The sequence below is a fragment of the Peromyscus leucopus genome, chromosome 11 (assembly GCF_004664715.2).
Source record: "Peromyscus leucopus breed LL Stock chromosome 11, UCI_PerLeu_2.1, whole genome shotgun sequence".
Classification (NCBI taxonomy): Eukaryota; Metazoa; Chordata; class Mammalia; order Rodentia; family Cricetidae; genus Peromyscus; species Peromyscus leucopus.
Window position 1 is genome coordinate 40,485,802 of NC_051072.1, and position 23,026 is coordinate 40,508,827.

General features: G+C 40.9%; 1 protein-coding gene across 1 annotated transcript in view; it reads right to left on the reverse strand.

Moving 5' to 3' along the window:
• Positions 1-23,026, reverse strand: part of Elovl7 (ELOVL fatty acid elongase 7) — a 74,086-nt gene that overhangs the window by 19,765 nt on the left and 31,295 nt on the right. The window contains 1 exon segment of the mRNA XM_028884328.2: positions 6,583-6,714. Coding sequence (XP_028740161.1) covers positions 6,583-6,646 — 64 coding nt within the window. The 5' untranslated portion in view covers positions 6,647-6,714.

The window sequence follows — 23,026 nt, forward strand, 5'->3', positions numbered from 1 at the left end:
TAAGGAGTAAATGGCCAACTTAAAAATCAATGCCAGACGTTTGGGATTTGATCTTGTTCTTATCTGGCTGCCCTTTCAGAGGACCCAGGTTCAATTCCCAGCACCCACAAAGCCGCTCACACCATCAACAACTCCAGTAAGTTCTTCTCCAGCCTTGTAACAATGGCAAGTTTCCTACAATGGGATTTCTGGTCATCATTGGCAATCACTGTGTGGACCTGAACACCACGAGGGGAGTTACAGGAAATAAAGTTTGTCACAGAACTGGGAATCTAGGCACGGAATTAGAACTGATCGGCCTTAAATGAACTCCTTCCCTGATGGTCAAGGTAAACCTTAATATATGAATGCCATAAAGCCAAAGTCTAGTTTTTATTGTTTTATTAATATGTCTAGCTTTTATTCCTAATAAAATAAAGGCTAATGAAATCAGCACTAAAGGAAGAGCCCTGGAGCACTGCATTTGCCTCGAACAGCTTGGCCACAATGTGGGAGACTTCTGGTTTCTTCTGCAGAGGCAATTTGCAAATGTTTCTGTTGTTAGCCACCTCCAAATACGGTTTTAAAACGAAAGTGTTTCAAACAACACTTGTCAGTAAAGGTACTTCTTGATCAGAGATATCTTTTGTTTGATTCTTTCACTGACTTGGCAGGGGAAGAAAAACCAAATGACATCATCCCCCTGTTCCTCCTCTGTTAGCAACAGAAAGAAAACAAAGCCAAGAAAAGCATGCCAGGCTAGCTCGGGAAGACCAAGAAAATCATTTCCAAATAAATCCTTTCTTCCTGTGATTTAACTTTTTCAGCACACACCTTTTCTTAAAATCCTGTAGACGTCCAAGTGCTACAAATAAAAAGTTATTATGGGAAAAGCTTGTTTACTTCATTTTATGTTATTTTCAAAAGAGATAATAAAATAACAACAAAAGTTAAATATATGTTTGTGTGTACAAAGGAACATTCATTTATGTGTGCATGTGAGGAGGCCAGAGGTCAACCTTGGGGACATTGGTGAGAAATGACCCACTTGTTTTTTTTCTGTGATTTGGCTAAACTGGCTGGCCAGTAAGCACCATGGATCCCTGTCCCTGCTTCCCAGAGCTGGGATTCTAGGCATGGGCCACCATTCCAGGCTTTTCAAATAGGCATCGGGGATTGAACTCAGATCTTCATGGTCACACTACATACAGCTTACTCACTGAGTTATCTCCTTACCTGCCCTCTTTACACCAGGCTCTAAAAATTGTACTACAGCAAAATTCTGGAGGCAGACAGTCGGTGTCGTGACCTTGTCCTTCCCTCTGGCCCTTTACGCAGCTTTAGGTAATTGACTTAACCTCACTGTGTGCACTCAATAAGCTTGTCACTGCCATTACAGTAGATCTCAAATCTGTAATCATAGCTAAATAATGTCTGTAACAATTACAAGTCCAATAAAAAAAAAAAAGGCAAAGACCTTAATCCAACGGAATCAGAATGCTAAGGGGTGGATACCAGGCATATAAGTTTTTAAAATGCAACCATAAAAAAATGGCAAAGGACTTAATTTCTCAAAAGAAGAGACACAAGTGGTCAACAAAGGGAAGAATAAATGCACAATATCACTAATTTATCAGGAAACTACAAATCAATGCCAGAATACAACATCACTTACCGCTTAGAGGCTGCATCATCAAACAAACAGAGATAATGAGAGCTGCTGAAAACATGGAGGAAGAGCAACCCCATGCACTCATGATGAGACACAAGCGAGTACAGCCACTAAGAAAACCACACGAAGACCCCATTAAAGCCGAAAAGTCGAATTATCCCAAGTCCAGCAGCCTCATTGTTGGAAACTGTTTGTTGAGGCTACCAGCAGTCAGACCCATTGCAGTGTTATTCACAATAGCCGAGGAGCCAGATCTACCCAGTGGTTCATCATCAGATGCATAAAGAGAGCAATGTAACTAGGATATCATTGGGTCTCTCAAAAGAAGGAAACCATGTCCTCTGCAACCTTTTGACAAGTGGGACGATACATTGTTACACTAACTGAAATAAGCCAGACTCAGAAAGCAATACACAGTCTCATACATGAAATAAAGGGTGTTAAGGGTCTGGGTAGACAACAGGGAGAGAGACATGTTGGGCAATAAGTACAAAATTTAACTTAGGCAGAATAACTCTTTTGAAATCTATTATAAGGGTATATAGCACTATAATACTATATATAGCATATTATAATATATGTAGTATTATATATCATAATATAATATGTAGTATTATATTATATAATATATGATATAATATATTACCATATAGTAATATAATATATATATTATATGATAATAATAATAGTACACTATGTAGTTGAGATTCCTATCACAGGATGTCTCCAATGTTCTCAACAGGTGGGTTATGTTAACTAGCTCATTTAGACATTTCACAATGTGTACATCAGTTACAATACCATTTTGCACCACATACACAGATACAACTATAATTGGTAAACAGGCAATCTTTTTAAAAGCTATTGAGATGACCACAAGGAACTGTCCAAATTGAGAAGTCAGGATTCTAGTGTGTGATCAAGTTTCCTTGAGCCACATACAAAGCTGCAAGGTCCCACAGTAGGCTTTGTGACAATCTTTTCTTGCCTCTGGATCCAAAATGTGGTTTGTCCCCCATACAATTGCCAAATTCACCTTCTGAAAGTAGAACTCTGCTTAGATGATTCTCTTGCTTAAATGAGCTCTCCCTCACTGACCACTAAACCTCACAGCCTTAGCATGATGTTTAGATCTCCAGCTAATATCCCTGTCTCCTGCCTCTCTCAGTAGTAATCTGCCTTCCTGAAAAGGGAGTCAATCCACATCCCTGTGAAGAGTGGGCTTTTCCTTTGACATGCCTGTGGGTGAGTTGGGGACGACAGCTTGACATGGAGACTGTAAAGAGGGTACAATGACATTTAAGGTTAATTCTGACTCAGTCTATCAGGGGTAAGTGTTCCCTGTTTCCTCAGAGGAAGGGACAGTCTTGTGTATCATGTACTTGACATCAGAGCTGACTTAAGTGTCCTGTGTAGTGGGTAGCCATTCCAGCTTTGATCTGGAAGTTCCAACCCCCATTGAGACTCTGGCAACTGTCACGCCTATCAGGTGGGGCCAGGGGAGGCGCCTGGAGACCCAAGATCTGGATGGGCCAGCGCTCTCTCTGTTCTCTCTCTCTGTTCCGGGACCCTGGACGGTGGAGATGGACCGAGCAGAGCTCCGGAGAACACCACTGGACTGTGATACACCTTCCCCAGACCCCGCGACCTACCTATCCCTTCATTTGTAAATTACGCCATTAAATGAATATCCTTTTAACTATGTGGAGTGGCCTTAATAATTTCACCAATAGTCCTGAGAAGAGCTAAGAGGAAAGAAAGCAGAGGCTGAGAAAGCAGGCTGTGTGGTTGGCTATACCCCAGAGCCCACCACAGTGCTGATTTACCACGAGCTTAATAATTCTTTCCTAAGATTTCCCCAGAGAGAAAGGGGGAACAGGGAAAGTACAGTGCTGGATATGTAGAATATTAAGGAGCCTTTCCACCAACTACTTAGAAGACAGTGTTCTTAAGCATCGTGTACTTGTTCAAAGGGTACACACTTTAAAATCCTAAGTACCCAGCAGAATGAGGCTGGAAGGGAAGGAAGACTGTTCCCCCGTGTACTTTCTGATCTACTTAGAGTTCAGAGAGGCAGCAGATCCATGCATCCTCCATCTTCCTGCAAAGCAAGCTCACACTGTCTGGAAGTGAGCACTACCATCCAAACATACAAAAGGCTGCTTGTGCATTTCTCCTCAGATCAAAATGCTGCTATAGGATGATTTCTCAAATCTACCATTCTGTATCAAAGACTTGTAATAAACTCTCTTCTACCTTACACATTAAGCTACCTAAAAATTTTGCGGCCGTAGAATTTTTCCACATGAAATAACTATGCATACCCACTGCTTCTCCAGCGATCAGAAAACTGGGAACAGTAAGTTTTCCTAAGGCCACACAGGATTAGGGCCAAAGCCAAGAATACACTTGAAATTCTTGGCTCTTGATTGTGTATTTGGCCCTTCCCAGGGTACGAAAAGCAAAACTAATGCCACTCCAGATCAATACCACACTAAATACAAGAAGAACTCTCCCGCGACACGGGCCAGCCTTTTTACAAAGTTGTAAGTCTTAATATAAATCCTTTTAGCTCTGCTAGACCTTGACAAGGGAAAAAAAAAAAAAAACAACTTAAGTGATTTATCACCTTCAAAGTATCTAACATAATTTGTAACATCCCGGTCTATTTGTGTCAGGACACTTCCCCAGTAACAGAGCACTTCCACACATCTTATGTAGTAGCTGACAGATGCTATCCTCACTTTAGTTTTACTCAAAAAAAAAAAAAAAAATAGTTTGTTCAAGGTCACTCAATTAGTCTAGGATAGAGAGGGGCCTGAGACCCAACTCTTCTCTTTCCGCATCCCATGGCCTTTCCTCTCCTAAGACATCAAATGAGTATCAGATTCAGAAGTGTAAGATTTACCTTCTCTGTGCCTCTCTCCTCTCTCTCCTTGCCTGGTCCATTTGCCTGGATTCTCCTCAGTCCTTCTTTTTCACCCGCTGATGATCCTTTGCTACTCCTTTTCTGACCTAGTGTTAATTCACTTTGTTTGATGGAAGTACCTCTAACAAAAAGTAAAGAGCTGGTTCACAGATAAAGGTGGAAGCAGCATTCTGACATCGTTTGTATTGAAGTATTTCGCACTTCTGGGGCCACGTGATCAGTCTCCACCATCTGCGTCCACTTGGCTCTTGAGTTAAGATAAGGATGATCTGAATTTCTTCGGTTCTTGCATTGACGGTAGTGAATAATCACATTTGGACTGAACAGTTCTAAAGCACTGCTCCCAGGGCTGGTGGGATTGCTCAGTAGGTAAGGAGCTTGCTGTATGAGCCTAATGGCCTGAGTTCCATCCCTAGAAGCCACACTAAGTGTATGGAGAGAACCAGCCTGACAGATTCCTCTGACTTCTACACAGACCCTGTGGCACATACATACATGCAGTAATTTTGTTTTAATTAAACCCAGATCTCCCTGGGTTCCAAGTTCAAATAGTGAGAATCGAGTAAGCAATATACATCTCTCCTTTGAAATGCAACTGGAAGATTAATATTTACATTAAATATTGAATTTGTAGCAATCATTATAAGTCATTGGAGAAAGGTAAACTCTAAAGAACCTGGCACATTTCCTGAACCAAGTAAGTTGAAACTTTCAGAAAAAGATAAGAAAATAGAGAAATAGCTACTCTACTAGCCGTAATAGAATAGAGCTCACCTATCCTTGGCATTCTTGAGGGACAAAATGATTGGAAAAACTTTAGAGAAGTCACGTGGCCTTTAGCAGCCTGGGGAGAAAGATGCTGCCCATGAAACAGTGTCTTTGTTGACATCACTGTAAACTAGGATGTAGTTTCACGTGTGCTAGGTACATGATGAACTTGTGGTTTCTGCCAATGAGTGAGTCACTCCAAAGTGATTTTAGTGAAGACTATGTGTGACATAGTAACTACAAAATCATGAAATGCCAGAACACTAACCATAATTAGGAAACATCGGTTCTAGCGTTGGCTTTTTTCTCTTTCTTTATCAACTCACAGTAACCTTGGGAAGGTCACATCTCTGGGTTTCAATTTCTTCAGCTCTACGATGAAACATTAGGTTGGATGGTATCTCAGGTCTGTCTAAGTTCTAAGGCATCCTGATGCCTTTTATCATAAAAACTTTTGTACTTTTGTTTTATTTTTAAGGCTTTAATAGTTTTTAAAACAATACCACATTGCCTGGGCTTTGAAAACTCGCTGATAGACAAGAAAAACAAAACAAAACAAAAAACGCTGATAGAGAAATTAAAAAAAAAAAGTTACTCCTGAGACTGGGTGTTGCTCAGTTGTAGAGCACACACTCAACAGTACAAATGCATGACCCTGACCTCAATCGCCAGTAGCAGATCCACTACCATCCAAACCATCATTCACCACCTACATGTGATCCAAGCATCCACAGAAGATGCTTCATGCATGTCTTCCGTTTGCATATTTGAAACTCTGGTGACACTGGATGTTCCAAAAGACCGTTCGTGTTTTTATTACTCGCTGCTCTTTCTGCATCACCTCTCAGGGGCAAGGGCAGTTCTTTCTAGAATCAGCACGGACTGAACTTCTGTCCGCAGCATCTGTGATTTCTCTCTAGAACATTAGTACTGACCCTCCAAAACATTTCTAAGGGCTTCCAGGTTGAGACGTGCCATGGCATATCACCCAGTTCTCTCCTACAGATAGATATCCAGAGTGTTTTCACTATTATGAACGTCATCATAAGCATATATGGAGCTTTAGCTGTAACCAAACCCTGGGCACCACTTCTTGGTTAACTAATAATAAAGAATGAGGTAAATAAGTATGAAGTTGTCAAGTCTCTTATTTTGTTCCAAATAAATCCTATTAATGTGGGAATTTGATGTAAAAAGGAAAGATGAACTTCAATTAGGAAATTTCATCACTCACCAGCATCTTTGATCCAATTATCATAAAAACGCACAGTCCTCGATGTAAGATCACTGAACGCCATTTTCTACAAGATTAACTGGCTCTTTTAATGGATTCTTCAGTAAAGCGACACAGAAATGAGCTTATGATCTATAAATGCAAATAAAAATAAGCTTTTAGTAATACAATATTTAAAATGCTAAAACTTTAATAGGAGCTGGCAGGACAGCAAACTCTTACTGCAGGGAAAATGCATTAGTGAACTGTAGGAAATGCTGACGCGGTCGCAAACATTCGAGAAAGAGATTCCATTCTTCTTGAGAGACTGGTAACCTCACCAAAGAAGGCTGGACTTTCATGGATGTGATACAAAAGGAAGACACGATCCTAAAAACTCTTATAGGAATTTTTTCCTTTCATGAAGAAAATGCAGGTCGGGGGTAGGCTGTACCACCATGGCAAGGCTGCGATGCACATCCAGAGGGGCAGAAGAGACCCAGACCTTCAGAGACGAATGCTAGCCTGGGCCTTGGAGCCACCTTTGGACCCAATCAAGTCTTTTTTGTGTGAATTTTTGAAAATATTTATTTTATTATTTTTAATTATATGTACGTGTGTGTGTGCACGCGCATGTGTGTGCACGTGCATGTATGTGCCATGTATGTATGAGGGTTAGTGGAAACCAGAGGTGTTGAATTTTTTGCAGCTGGAGTTCCAGGCAGTTGTGAACCACCTGACATGGGCACTAGGAACCAAATGCAGGCTTCTGCAAAAGCAGTACACTCTCAACCTCGGAGCCAGCTCTTCAGTCCCTTAAATTTTTAAAATATAGGGGTTCCCAGTATTCCTAGTATTTTATTAATCATTAATTAATTAATCATTAATCACCTACTAATTTAAAAAATTAGCAGAATGAGGCAGAAAAAGGGGAGGAAGGCCAATAAGAACCAAGGAAAGAAGCTCTGTTGAATCAAACGTGCAGGCAAGCATTATGGAAACAAGAACTCTTTCGAGGAAGATGGCCAGTGAAAAGACCCAGCCGAGATACATGTTACAAGACACAATCCCTCCCCAGTAACTCAAGCAGTAAAGCATTAGCACAGAGACAAATTAATGGAGCACCCAGAAATATGTCCAATACATTTGAGAATTTTAAAGTGTATGTCAGTAATCCTGAGAGGTATGCTTCCCCACACTTGAAAAATCTGTGAAATTAAGGCACAACTTATAAATGGCAGGCATGTCATAAATTAATGGCGGAGTGAATCAGAGCCATATGGCAAGAAGATTGGAAATGTTCTAAAGGCAGATCATACAACAATATAAATGTGCTCAATGCTATTGAACTTGTTTGAAAAGGCAAACTTTGCATGATTATGTTTTGTTATACTAACAAAAGAAATCTTCTAAGTTTACTACGGGAAAACTGACTTTCTCCTGGCATTATAAAACAAAGGTTTTTTTTTTTTTTCATTTAATTTGTATAACTACAGAAATAAAATAAGGTATGCAGCATGCTGGTGTAGGTGATGTCTCAAATCAGTGAACATTAAATCACTAATAGTCACTCAACAATGACCTGATACAGGTAGACAGGCATCAGGAAACAGAACAACTGCTACAAAAGGCTGCCTGAATCCAACGTTATCAGACAAGCTCTAACCCCAAATGACCAATAGCGCTAGATAACAAGTCTGAAATTGAGTAACCTCACCACAGGAAAGACCCTCCTAAGACTCAAACTTCAGAAGATAAAGAGATTAACAAGTTCACTATCAAAAAAGGAGGGGATGAAGAAAGACCCAGGTGTGGAGAATACAAAGGAAATGGTAGCCTGGTGGGGTTGCTGAGACAGGATCAGGGGAGCCAGCAGTCAGATCCCACTTCCAGGTGAGGGCGTGGCAACAGTCCCGGTTTGGGTTCTGGAAACTCAGCTGGAATCTTTGCTCCCACTGTCTTTGCGAAGGAACGCCTCAGGAAGGCTTTGAAGGAAATTTCCACCCACATGTTAACCTGTGTGTTTCGTGTGTTCTACTGTGGGCTGAAACAAGCTTCCCCTCTGCAAAACAAAACTCCCAAGAGTTCTGTACAGAAAAGATCTGGGGGCCTCAGCTTGTTCCTTCCCAAGGATTTGGAAAGACCTGAAACTCAGAATGTGAGCGATGACTACAACAGGTCCAGACACGTTTAAAACAGGATTTCCCCAGCTTGACAGGACTGACATTTTAGGTCAAACACTTCTTAGTCATAGAGACCTACCCTGAGCATTGTGAGTTACGTTAGACAACCTGGCTTGAGGATCTATCTACTTGACACTGGGAACCCTTGTTTTAACACATAGCTGTTGTGGAATATCATTTTAAGATGTGTTACATTTGTTTATGCTGGGAACATTTGTTTTAATGATACAAAGATGTGTTGCATTCTTTTATGTTGCCTTTGTTTAATTAACTCTGTGAAGCTGTGTTACTTTGCCTGTCTAAAACACCTGATGGTCTAATAAAGCGCTAAATGGCCAACAGCGAGGCAGGAGAAAGGATAGGCAGGGTGGCAGGCAGAGAGAGAACAAATAGAAGGAGAAAAAGAGAGAAAAGAGAATCAAGGAAGAGGAAGAGAACAAGGAGAGGAGGACGCACTAGAGGCCAGCCACACAGCCACACAACCAGCCACAGAGTAAGAGTGAAAGTAAGATGTACAGAAGTAAGAGAAAGGTAAAAGCCCAGAGGCAAAAGGTAGTCAGGATAATTTAAAGTTAAAGAAAGCTGGCTAGAAATAAGCCAAGCTAAGGCTGGGCATTTATAATAATACGCCTCCACGTATGATTTATTTGGAATCAGGGTGGCAGGCCCCCCAAAAGAACAAAGAGCCAAAAGAGCAAAGGGAAAACAACAACAACAACAACATTTTGGCATTCCAACGTGGGGTTAGAGTAAAAGAAAATCCAACAACAGATAGCAATTATCAAACCTCCACTGATGGGCAAAAAATGTCCAAAGTTTAAAGTAATTATCCAGATCACCAACTAGCATGTCTTCCCCAGACCACAGCAGCTTGCCTCAGAGTAAGCAGTTGGCAGACATGCACTAATTTTAGTGTATAGTTGTTTAAAATAATGTATGAGTTTTCCTGTACAGACTAATTTCAATTTTTTTCAGAAATTTATTTAAATGGCTTCATGGGAAGAATTTTGTCTATTTCCAAATTCAAATCCATACAAAATTGATCATTTTTTTAAAAAAAAATAATGGACCAAATTGGGTCATACCTCTATCAGTGGGGTGAGGGTGGGGAGAGTGGGACTGAGCTTGGTGATGAACAAGCATAGTCCTGACACTTTCAGTCTTTGATTTTCAAGTTGAGAACAATTCTAAAGAATTAATCCTCTAGTCTTTAAGGCTATGGCAATATTTATTAAAACGCCTATCACCTACAGACTGTTTCTGAGGTAATATATTTCAGCACATGTTTAAATCATTTTGTCTTCATCGCCCACTATAAATTTCAACAAAAAGCAAATTAATCCAGAAAGAGTAGACTAGACTCTGTGAAAAATTATTTCAAATGTTCCAATTTATTAATTTAGCAGAAAAGTACATGTGCTGCAGCATGTATAAACTTATTTATATTTGTAGCCTATACATACACAAGCCAAAATATGTGCCCATTTTACCTAACTTGCCAAGTGTGCTCACAGTATTAATATTTCTCTTTAGTATTATTCTTATCACTTTCCTCCCATTTTTGTCATTTATTCAGTCGATGGGCATGCACATTGCCTTGGAAATAAAATAACAGCTGAGATCCAAGAAAAAAATAGCTATATCCTACCCTTTGAGTTACAAAATTGTATGTAGTTGGTCCTAAGAAGAACTCAAGGCATAGACAAGAGGCTTCTGTGTCTCCTAAATCAGACGTGTATGTTTCGGGCTTGGAGTGAGAAGAGAGGAAAGCAGCTGGTGAAGATCTCAAAGGGATGCCAGTAGGACGAACTGGAACTTGGAGGACGAGGGTCAGGCACTATTGCTCATGCAGAGTTAGTAAGTGGTTAGGGGCTACATGGGCAGAGAGTGCCTTTTGTTCTAGTGTGGTGTCAGGGCAACAGAAAGGCCCCTGAGTGCCTTCAATAGGCGTAAGAGGATTGCAGAAGAGCTGCAGACAATGAAGAAGCTGTACACATAGAAATAATATATACATCCCTTCCTGGACCTGCAGGGATAATTGACCAACCGCTGGATGGACCCTGGATGTTTAGGAGACATCTATGTAGACAGAAAACCTGGAAGACTAAAGAGCTCCTCACTAAATGGGAGTGCCCAGCTAGTTAAGCTGGTCAGAGCATCGTGTTAATAAAATGTGTTTACAGTTATTGTTTTATTTTATATGTATGGGTGCTTTGCCTGCATGTATGTTTGTGTACCAGAATATGTGCCTGCTGTTTATGAAGGCCAGACAAGGATGTTTTATTCCCTCAGGAAACTAAAGTTACAGATAGTTTTAAGCTGCCATGTGGTCCTGGGAATTGAACTTGGGTCCTCTGTAAGAGCAGCCAGTACTCTTAATCACTGAGCAATCTCTCCAGCCCCTCATGGTGCTAATAAAAGGTTGCCCTTCCCCACCATTACCTTGGTCCTGTATATGCTTCTTGTAACTTGCTGGGGATTTCAGGAGAGATGTTCACTGTGATGGATTTCTACCACCTTCAGCAAATACAAATTAAGCTATAGAAAAATATTTATGTTCTTGTTGGGGACTAATATTTTAAGGCATGTTTCTTTTGTTTATGTTGCATTTGTTTAACTCTGTGAAGCTGTGTTACTGTGCCTGTCTAATACACCTGATGGTCTAATAAAGAGCTGAATGGCCAATGGCGAGGCAGGAGAAAGGGTGGGTGGGGCTGGCAGGCAGAGAGAAGGTATAGAGGGAGAAACCTGGGAGGAGAAGAAGGAAGAGCCAGAAGAGGATGAGGACATCAAGGGCCAGCCACCCAGTTACACAGCAAGACACAAGTAAGAAACAAAGAGAGGTATACAGGAATAGAGAAAGATAAAAGCCCAGAGGCCAAAGATAAACAGGGTATAGTTTAAAGTTAAGGAAAGCCAGCTAGAAACAAGCCAAGCTAAGGCAGGGCATTTATAATTAAGAATAAGCCTCTGTGTGTGATTTATTTGGGAGCTGGGTGGCAAAATTCCCAAAATAGCAAAATGAACAACAACATGTTCTTATATCAGACAAAATGGATTTTAAGTAAAAGTTATCATGAGGCATGGTCATTATAAAAGGGGTCAAGAAGATAAAGGGGTCAAGTTCATCAAAAAGATATAAGGGCTGAGTGGGGCAAAGTCCTTATTTAACACACATGAGGTCCTGGGTTCCATATCCAGTACCGCACACGAGAGAAAGGGAGAGAGAGAGAATAAATATACATGCAAATAACATCCCAGCATCTAAATATACAAAGCAAATATCAACAGATTTAAAGGGAGAGATAGACTGCAATACAAAAATTAGAGAGAGAATTAAGGAGAAACAAAGGACTTGTAGCCACCAGCACAATGCACAGGATAGATCATATGATGAGTCACAGTACAAGTGTAAGGAATTTAAGAAGACTGAAACCATATCAAGTCTCTTCTAACCACAATGTTATGAACCTGGAAATCAACAACAGAAGGAAAACCAGAAGATTCACAAATATGTAGAAAGAAAACAGCCTACTCCTAAACAATGAATAGGTCCCAAAGAAATCAAAATGGGATTGAAAAGTATCTCGAGACAAACTAAGACAGAAACACAACGAAACAGTGGGACATAGCAATTCTAAGAGGAAAGTTGTTATGCTCTGAATGTGAAAGCCCGCCCCCCAACAGGCTCATATGTTTGATCAGTTGATCCCTAACAGTCATGCTCTTTTAGAGGCTGTGGAATCTTTGTGGGGTGGGGTCTAGTTGGAAGAAATGAGTCACTTGGAGGCACTCTCTTTGCTTTATGACTGCCCACATCATAGCTGATCAGGGGATCCATGACCCTGCTACCATGGAATCATCTACCACCAAGCCATGACGGATGGTATCATGAGCCAAAACAAACCATCCCACTAAATTGTGTTGCCAGGTGTTTGGTCTCAGTAATGAGAAAAGCACCGTTTGTAGTCACGTAACAGAGGCCTGTATTTGAAACAAAGAATGACTTCCAATAAAATGTAACAATAATAATTAAAGAAAAAGAGATCGTGAGTCTGTGAGGGAATTGGAGGAAGACATGAAAAGAATTGAGGAAAAAGAGGAAAAGGTGAAAATGATGTAAATAGAGTACTGATATATTCTCAACAAAAATTAAGTTTAAAAAACCCCTCATGTTCTACATTAAGGAGTAATAATAATAAAAAAAAAAACAAGTCCAAAATCTGCAGAAGGAAATAATTAGAAAGCACCTTAGAAATCAGTGGAATCGCTATACTCGAACAACAAAATACAATGAGGAGTAGAAAAACAAGTTTTATGAAAAGTTAAATAAAAACAACACCTTTAGCTAGAGAAAAGATTTAAATAGATGATATCAGATTGGGAAGGAGGCATTACAACAGATACCAAATAAATATAAAGGGGTAGGTCAGTGCAACTTTTGTGGGTTCTCCATTTTTTATATCAGTGGTCCTGGACATGAATGAATCCCTGAGACAGAGATTTGGATACAGTTAGTGTTTGGGGAAATTCCAGCGATGGGCTAATGTTAGAAACCTCTTCTTAATGCTATATTCATTATTCTCAGGACACCCCCCAAAACACCTGAAACAGGCATAAACATACAGGACAGGATTCAGGTAAGAAAAGTCACCTGGATGTGGAAGGCATCGGAATCAGGGTGGAATAGGAGGCGTCACTGATCCTGACAAGATTAATCTGATGAGTCAAAAGAATTTATGTGAGAAATGAGATCTGTGGGCAGCACCTGAGTCAGCACCCACATCCATGGTGTGAGGAAACTGGCCCCTTATTTTAGGGGTAAAATGTGAGGGCCTCGAGCATTTGTGCGAGAAAAATCATAACTACATCTCAGTTCTGAGTGCATTATAGAAAACTAGGTCCTACATGTTGCCATTCAGGCAAACAAACAAAAACACAACAGAGTCAAATACCAAAGAAGAAATTAAACACGTAACTTTTTGCTTTTCAAATGAAAATGCCATTGAGTCCAGGAAGATTATTTGCTACAAGTAACAGAGCAACCAACTGTAAATAACAGATGAGGGGATATGATTTTCTCACAGAACAAAGACATCCAAACACAGGGGCAGTTCTTGTGAGCTAGAAAAGATCTGATTTGTTGCTTTTAATGGAAAAGACAGTGGTAACCATTTCTACAAACCTTTCTTGAGAACAGAAAGATGGGCTTTTCCTCCCCCCCTCCCCCCTCCCTCCCCCCTCCTCCCTCCCCTCCCTCCCTCCCTCTCTCCCTCCCTCCCTCCTCCTCCCTCCCCCCTTTCCCTTCTTTCTTTTTCAGGGTCTCCCTGTGTAGCTGACTCAGAGTCCATGCTCCTCCTGCCTCACTCAAGCTCCCTCCTGCTGGGATTGTAAATGAGAACCACCCCCAACTGGATTTCTTTTTAGGGGTTTAAAAACCTGCACAGTTTTCCAAGAAGACTCTCAAATGACCCTTTTCTTAAAAGTCTCACAGGTTAGCTTCTAGCTAAGGACCGGACCAGGTATAATGATGCATGCCTGGAATCCTAGCACTTGGGAGGCTAAGACACAAGGATACAAGTTCGAGGCTAGTCTGTGATGCTTAGGGAGACTCTGTCTCTCTATTTTCTCTCTCTCTCTCTCTCACACACACAAACACACCAACACACACGCACGCATGCACACGTGTGCACACACAGTCTAAGGAAAGACGTAGGGTCCTGAAATAGTGAAGAATCGTCAGCCCACAAGGATAGAGGAGAGGTTCGCTTAAGAGAAACAACGTAGTACATAGCTGTAGCTTGGAGGATTGCCCTGGCAGGGCACGTTCAGATATGAACCAAGGCTCCGAAGCCAGAGCCCACCCAAGTGTTTGCTACCCTGCTTGCCTGGAGTATGTTCCCAACAAAAGGATTTTGATTTTGGTTTAAACAAAGCATGATAAATAAGTTAGTAAGTAAAATATGCAAATAAGTTAACGTAACTCTGTAGCACCATGTAAGACTTGCCAGTGAGTTTTATGTCTCTTCTGTTTATAATTATCTGTGCCATGGTCTCTTTGGAGCAGATGCCACACTATAAATCTATAAACACAGGGTGGTACACCACTTGTAACTGTCATTAGATGAGTGCCCTGGGCCAAAGTCGTTCCACCTGGAATCTAGCCTACATGAATACGATGGGTGTTTCCTGCCCCTAGAAGCGATGACCTGGAATATCTACTAATGTGGTATGAACATCTCAGGTCTGCCCTTCAAAACCAATCAGGATTCAAAACAAATATGTTTTCCATTCCTTGTTCTATTCTTTTTTTTTTTTTTTTTTTTTTTTTTTTTTTTTTTTTTTTTTTTTTTTTTGGTTTTTCAAGACAGGGTTTCTCTGTGTAGCTTTGCACATTCCTGGAACTCACTCTGGTAGCCCAGGCTGGCCTCGAACTCACAGAGATCCGCCTGCCTCTGCCTCCCGAGTGCTGGGATTAAAGGCGTGCGCCACCACCGCTTGGCTCCTTGTTCTATTCTTTCACCCCAAGTTTTACTACTTCCTTCTTCCTAATTTGAAGAATTTACTAGGAATTTGGTCTCTATGAGTGATAACATATATACATAACTCATCAGACTAATTCAGATCACAGTTCTGTCTGGCTCAAGATCATGACCTGAGTCTGAGAAATGAGGCAGACACTTTGACTTTAATGTTCACTTAGCCTTAGTGTGCTTAGTGTGCTAAGTTGTTAAATATGAAGGAAGGAGACCTAGATGCCAGGGTATTCACAAAGGGCTCCACTAGGAAATGGAATTTCTGTGAACACTTCAGCATGGCACTAAATATCATGCTGTTCACTGTTTCTGGGCAGACAAAGTCCCTTTTCTTTTCTTTTTTTTTTTTTTTTTTTTCTCTGTAGCTTTTGAGACTGTCCTGGACTAGCTCTGTAGACCAGGCTGGCCTCAAACTCGCAGAGATCCGCCTGCCTCTGCCTCTCGAGTGCTGGGATTAAAGGCATGCTACCACTGCCTGGCCAAAGTCCCTTCTCTACAAGTAGCATCAACGCGAAATGATTTTCTAGGTGTGAGATGAGTGAAGTTTGAGAGCTGAAAAGTATCCTAAAACCTGTGCCCCTTGGGACCAATTGGACGGGCTTATCAGAAGATGTGATAATTACTAATTACTGCAAAGAGAATTTAAATCTTATTCACAATCTAATGCTAGTGCTGCATCTTAAATTAACCAGGTGCTCAGCAAATGTCTACTAGATGAACTTTCAAATCCTGTAACCTCAGGGGCAGGGGAGGCAAGGTAAGAAGGAATACCCATGCCAGGCTGAACGCAATCTTATTTTTAAAATATGGTTCCTACATTTAAGCAACTTTCAATCTGCCCAAGGAAGAAATCCGCTTAGATTTCTATAATGCAAAGTTCATATAGATCATGAAAAGCCTTGTGGGAGTGTCACACCTGACCCAGAAGGAAGGCGTGTTAGAGGAGAGGATATACAATCTGAGCCTTGAGAGTAAGAATTCACTGGGGAAAAAAATGTTCACACCCAAGAAGAGAGAGAGAGAGAGAGAGAGAGAGAGAGAGAGAGAGAGAGAGAGAGAAGGAAGAAGGAGGAGGAGGAGGAGGAGGAGGAGGAGGAGGACTCTGCAAGCAGACAGAACTCCAAAGAGTGGGGAAATCAACTCAACCAATATTTTCACCTATCTGTTATATGCCAAGCACGATTATAGTGCTAATGATATAGTAGAAAACCAACCAAAATTCTGACCACACAATATTATAGAAAAGCCTAAGTATGTTTGTAGACTAGCTGTTAATACCTTGGTAATGCACAAGGTTAAGGAACGGAGACATAGAGATCAAGACAGGAGAGGTACACTCCAGTGGTACTAACTTGACCGTGGAGGAAGCAAAGGCAGTCAGGCTGAAGAATTTCATTATCCTTAGTTCTGTTGACAATGAGGAGTCATTACAGGTTTTTCAAGTTGGGAAACTGTCCATCAGTGGGAGATTGGGAAAGATTAACTAGGTGGTGGGATCCAGAGTTGAGAAACTGAGGGTGTGGTTTAGAAGAAGCAGGACAAAACAATTCTGCAGGGTGGCATCCTATTGGGAAAGACACAGCATGGAGGCTCTTCCTCTGCAGTGCATCCCTGGGCTAGCCACTCAGGGACAGTGTCCTTGTAATAGTAACCCTCGAAAGACAGCCCATGCTGCATACTGTTGCAAATTCTTATCTATTGATTCCTATCTGTTCCATGCATCAAGAAGGAAGAGCCCATGCCTTGGAATCTTCGCATGCCCAGTGCCTAGACTGCTGCCTAGAGTGCAGTAGAAAATATCTGTGGTAAGAGTGAATAACTAAGTGTTGTATATTGAATTGTGACCCCTTAAAATTGCTAGGTTAGATCCTAGTCCCCAGTACTGAAGAATGTGACCCATTGGAACAGAGCATCTTTATAGACATAATCAAGCTAAAGATGAAGTCACAGGCCTGTGAGATGATGCAGCAAGAAAAGTCAGTTGCTGCCCAGCCGAATGATCTGAGTTCAAGCCCCAGGACCCACATGATGGAAGAAGAAAACCAATTCCTGTAAGTTATCTTCTGTGCTGTGGTACATACACACCCCGCTCCAATAAGTACATAAATAAAGTCATTAGGATGGATCCTAATCTAATATGACTGGTATTTTTGTAGAAGGGGGAAATCCAGGCATGGATAAACATACAGGGTAAATGAAATATGAACACAAAAATGGCCATCTCTAAGCCAAGGCTAGCCAAGGACTAGCCCCGTTAGCAGCTTCCAGAGGGAACACAGCCTGTATAGCCTTGGTCTCTGAATTCTAAGGTTCAGAACTATGAGCTCATACCTTTTTGTTATTTAAACCACCTAGTAGGTGGGACTTTGCCATAGCAGCCCTACCAAATTAATATAGCAAGTAGATATGTTCATTGAACTTACAGAAAAATCCAGTATCAGAACCTAGGATTAAAGCCATGCTTAATTATAGCAAGAGGTAATAATTAACATGGGAGCAGTGCAGATCTCTTGAGAAATGCCATAGGAGGGGACCTGGCAAAGGACAGCACCCCAGGGAACACCCATGTTTAAGAAACAGGAAGCGAAGCTGGGACAAATACAAGGAAGCAACCATCAAAAGCTGTAGGGTAACATCTAAGAGTGGTTCTAAACACTGAAGAAGGAAAAAAAATAATGATTTAAAAAAAAAAAGGCAAGAAATTTCACAGAAACTGGTAAAGCAAAAGGATCGGGCCTGTTTCTTTCTTCCTTCCTTCCTTCCTTCCTTCCTTCCTTCCTTTTTTTTTTTTTTTTTTTTTTTTTTGGTTTTTGGTTTTTGAAGACAGGGTTTCTCTGTGTAGTTTTGGAGCCTATCCTGGAACTCACTCTATAGCCCAGGCTGGCCTCAAACTCACGGAGATCTGCCTGGCTCTGCCTCTCGAGTGCTGGGATTAAAGACGTGTGCCACCACTGCCTGGCAAGAGCCTGTTTCTAAACAGGCTGGATGCTGAAGAGGAGAATGGACTGATAACCGTTACGGAGCAGGAATCCACTTCTGGTGACAGGAGCGCCAGCCACACTTGCCTGTTGGACAGGGCCAGTTGCCTCACAGCTACTCTCTGAGGAGGGATAAATCTTGATATTAACACTTAATGCTACTTTAAAAATGAGAACTGCCAAGTGCAGTCATGCATGTCTGTAGTCCCAAGTGACTCCAGGGCCTGAGACAGAATGGACCGCTAGACTTCAGGAGCTCAAGGCCACTTGGAGCAACAATGTTTGTTTTGTTGAATGAATTTTTTTGTTTGTTTGTTTGTTTGTTTGGTTTTTTGTTTTGTTTTGTTTTTTCGAGACAGGGTTTCTCTGTGTAGCTTTGCACCTTTCCTGGAACTCGCTTTGTAAACCAGGCTGGCCTCGAACTCACAGAGATCCTCCTGTCTCAGTCTCCCAAGTGCTGGGATTAAAGGTGTGTGCACCACCACCGCCCGGCAAGAGGTTTTTTTGTTTTTGTTTTTGTTTTTGTTTGTTTGTTTTTTAACATTTATATATTCAGGGCCTGGGGGTATAGCTCAAAACTCTCAACTAGAACATACAAGTTCTTAAGGGATGAGGCAGGAAAGAGGAGAGAAAAGCTCTCTTCAGATGCAGTCTGTCTTGGCTGTACCTCTTTCCTCCACCTCCCAAAGCACCTTTGGTTAGGTCGCCCCACAAACTTTTCTCACTCAGTGATCTCATTCTGTGCTAAATCCACCAATACAGCTCTTCACTAAGGCCTTCACCTCATCAAAATGGTTATACACAACTACCTGACTCTGTCAACCAAATAATTTTTTTTAAAAAGCCCAATTACTACAGTTTAGATTGGCTAGACATTGGGAAGAAAATGATTTCATCACTAATCGGAGTAAGAGAGTAAATTGAAACTTAAAATGCATTAGGCTTTCCTGAGATAGAAAAATTTAAGTCAGCCAGGCAGTGGCGTCGCATGCCTTTAATCCCAGCACTCGGGAAGCAGAAGCAGGCAGATCTCTGAGTTCAAGGCCAGCCTGTGTGGTGGTATTGTGTTCCCCAAAATATGTGTACCCTAATAAATTTATCTGGGGTCAGAGAACAGAAAAGCCACTAGATACTTAGGATAGGTAGTGGTAGCACACACTTTTAATCCTAGCATTCCAGAGGCAGAAATCCATCTGCTTAAGGATGGCCAAGCATGGTGACTCACACCTTTAATCTCAGAAATCGAGCCTTTAATCCCAGGGAGTGGTGGTAGAAGGCAGAAAGATATATAAGGCGTGAGGACCAGAAACTAGAAGCATTTGGCTGGTTAAGCTTTCAGGCTTTGGAGCAGCACAGTTCAGCGGAGATCTATTTGGATATGAGGACACAGAGGCTTCCAGTCTGAGGAAACAAGATCAGCTGAGAAATTGGCCAGGTGAGGTAGCTGTGGCTTGTTCTGGTTCTCTGATCTTCCAGCTTCACCCCAATACCTGGCTACAAGTTTGATTTTATTAATAAGACCTTCTAAGATTCATGCTACAAGCCTGAGCTACAGAGTGAGTTCCACGACAGCCAGGGCTACATGATGAGACCCTGTATTAAAAAAAGAAAGAAAGAAAGAAAGAAAGAAAGAAAGAAAGAAAGAAAGAAAGAAAGAAAGGAAGGAAGGAAGGAAGGAAGGAAGGAAGGAAGGAAGGAAGGAAGGAAGGGAGAAAAAAGAAAAAGAAAAAGAAAAAGAAAAAGAAGAAAGAAAGAAAGAAAGAAAGAAAGAAAGAAAGAAAGAAAGAAAGAAAGAAAGAAAGAAAGAAAGAAAGAAAGAAAGAAAGAAAGAAAGAAAGAAGGAGAAAAATGTATAAACTGAGATCCTCAGCCCTCAAACTCCAGCTCCGTGAGGGGGAAACGGGCCTTGGAAGAAATGGCAAAGCATCTGGACAGCAAGGAGATGGTGCAGCCAGAACTACCCAGAGAATCACAAGACTTTAAAACACTGGAAATGCTCACAAATAGACTCAGGGGTAGGGCGCAAAGCATGGACACTAAACAAAGAACCAGCCAAAAGCATGCAGCTATAATTCTGACGCACAAGGATCTGTAGTTTGAAGAGAGTCTGGACTACACAGTAAAGCTAAATGGCAGGCTACATGGCCTTGCCTGATACTCTGTGTAAAACGCACACACACACACACACACACACACACACACACACACACACACAGAACCCAACCTAAGGTGAAAGTGCAATGTGACTAAAAGCAGTGAAATTCTCTAAGTACCTGGAATTAGAAACATGTATCCACAAAATGATGTTTTAAAGAATAACATGGAAGGGTGAATACAGAACTAATGTAACCATTTAAGGAACAAAGCATCACTATTGCATTAAAAAGAAATTGGCAACAGAGTGTTCCTGGCTGAAGAGCGATTTCCCGGTGTAGAAGGCAGTGAAGTAGCCAAATGAACCAACAGATAAGAAAACAGCCTCAAAAGGCTCCACAGAGGGCAAGAACATTTGATACAAAGAGGACTGATCTTTCCAAAGGGCAGAGTTTGACAAAAGGAAAAGAAGCCATGTTAAATACATAATAAAAATGTACTTTATAGATTGAGAAAGCTAATGATAGAGAACAATTACAAGATAAACCATGATTGATAAACTAAGTGAGTAAAGAAGACATGTGTGCATCTATGAAAAAAATCAAAGATTTAAATAAGTAGAACATTATACAATGTTCATGGATTGGGAAACCCAATATTATTAGGATATTAATTATTAAGACAGATGTGGTGGTACAGAATTCGGAAGCCTGAGACAGAAGAATGGATATCCTTTCTCATAAAAGCAAAAGATATCAATTATACTCAAGTTGATTAGAACAAATATGATCAAAATCCCATACACTAAGAGTATTTCTTAATAATCTTACCCCCACGTATTAACTGAAAAGAAATGAATACTTACATTAACACATAAAAACATGAATATAATTTCTTAGAGCAACTTTATTCATAATCACCTCACACTAGAAACCACCCAAATGTTCCTCAATGCATAGAGAGACAAACAAACCACAATAGATCTAATCAAGGGAATGCTACTCAGACAATGAAAAGAAAACGTTGGGGAAGAGTCATGGAAGTAATCTGGCGTAGATACTAGGAGATAACTGTTACTCTGAAGGAATGTTTGGGCTGCAGGGGCCCCTTAGAGTTTACACCTAACTCGTAGTTCAGTTGACCTCTGGGGTCTTCCCATCTTATACTGTGTTTCTCAAGACATTTGTAGGGCAACTGGGGAAGGAAGGTGGTAAAGTAAAAGATTTATTTCAAGCACAAAAGCATCCTGAACACCCTGGACAGACTATTGACAGAGCAATTGAATTGTGTGCATGTGTGTATGCCTACGGTGAATGCTCTGCTTTTATTGGTGGTAAAAGCAAACTAGGGAAACTGGGAAGGTGAACTCTTGACTGAATTCCCCTGGCCACAGGCGCTCATTATGAACCATGACAAAGTCTAATTTCAGTACCATTGCTCAACCTATCATCATCTAGGATTCTAAAACGAATTCATGCTTCAGTTGTTTAGAAATTCAAAGTATGACAGGCATTTCGTTTTCTAGACAAGCTACAAACATTGATTTACTTAGCCCTTAATGTAGACAAGTGACTTGAGCTAGCAGTTCTGGTTTACAGAAACCGACCTTCAGCAAAACAGGAGGAGGAGGAGGAGGGCTGGAGTGATTGCTCGGTGCTTAAAAGCACTGGCTGCTCTTCCAAAGGACCTAGGTTCAAAACCCAGGATCCACATAGTAGTTCACAATCACGTCTGACTCCATTTCCAGAGATTCCAGTGCCCTTTTTAGATTTCCTTGTGCATCAGACATCTATATGGTACACATACATACATGCAGGCAAAACTGTTATGCACATGAAATAAATAAAAAGAAAGAAAGAATGGAAGAGAGGCTACCTTTCTTAGAGCCTCCACATAATCTTCTTGGGGTTATCTTATACCCCGGGATTTTAGTCTACCTAACATTCATTATCCTTTCCTGAGAGTCTTGAAAAAAGACATATTTGCAGGACTTCATTTGCCCACACTTAGGTAAATACTGCACTATGATTTCAGTTTGGAGTTGTTGGGTGTTTGTTTGTTTGTGGGGGAACAGTATTATTACTATTTTTTTAAGATGGCATGAAACACAAATGGATGTTTAAGTGAATATTTGGAATATTTAAGAAAATGAAATAAAGTATTTGTTATATTATAAAGGTCAGTATGGGAGGGTCTACAGGAGTAGGTTGGTCTAGCCTAGGGTAATGCCACTTGGCTTTCTTAACCCTTAACACATACCTTTGCTTTCATTGATAGGAAAGATCCTGACAGTGGATTCTCATGCTGAATGGGGGTTCCTCAGTACAGTGACAGTGAGTTCAACTATTTATTAAAGGCTTTTCATACAGGTTTTTAAAACCCACTGCTTAGCACTTGTCTATTGCTTATCTATATGTCTTAGAGGGCTTCTGTGGGAGACTTAGGAAATTGGAGGGGTTTGGTTTTTTTTTTTCCTATCCAAAGGAAATGACACGTTAACCCATTACATAGATGCAAGAATTCAGCTGAAACAAATATGCAATTACACTAATATGTAATCCTGAAGCACATTATATACAGCCAGGATTGGCATGCCGTTCTCATGCACTGGAATAGTGGGGTCAGTTTTTCTGGGCTGCCATCTGATATGACCAGATAGGTATCCAGGCCACAC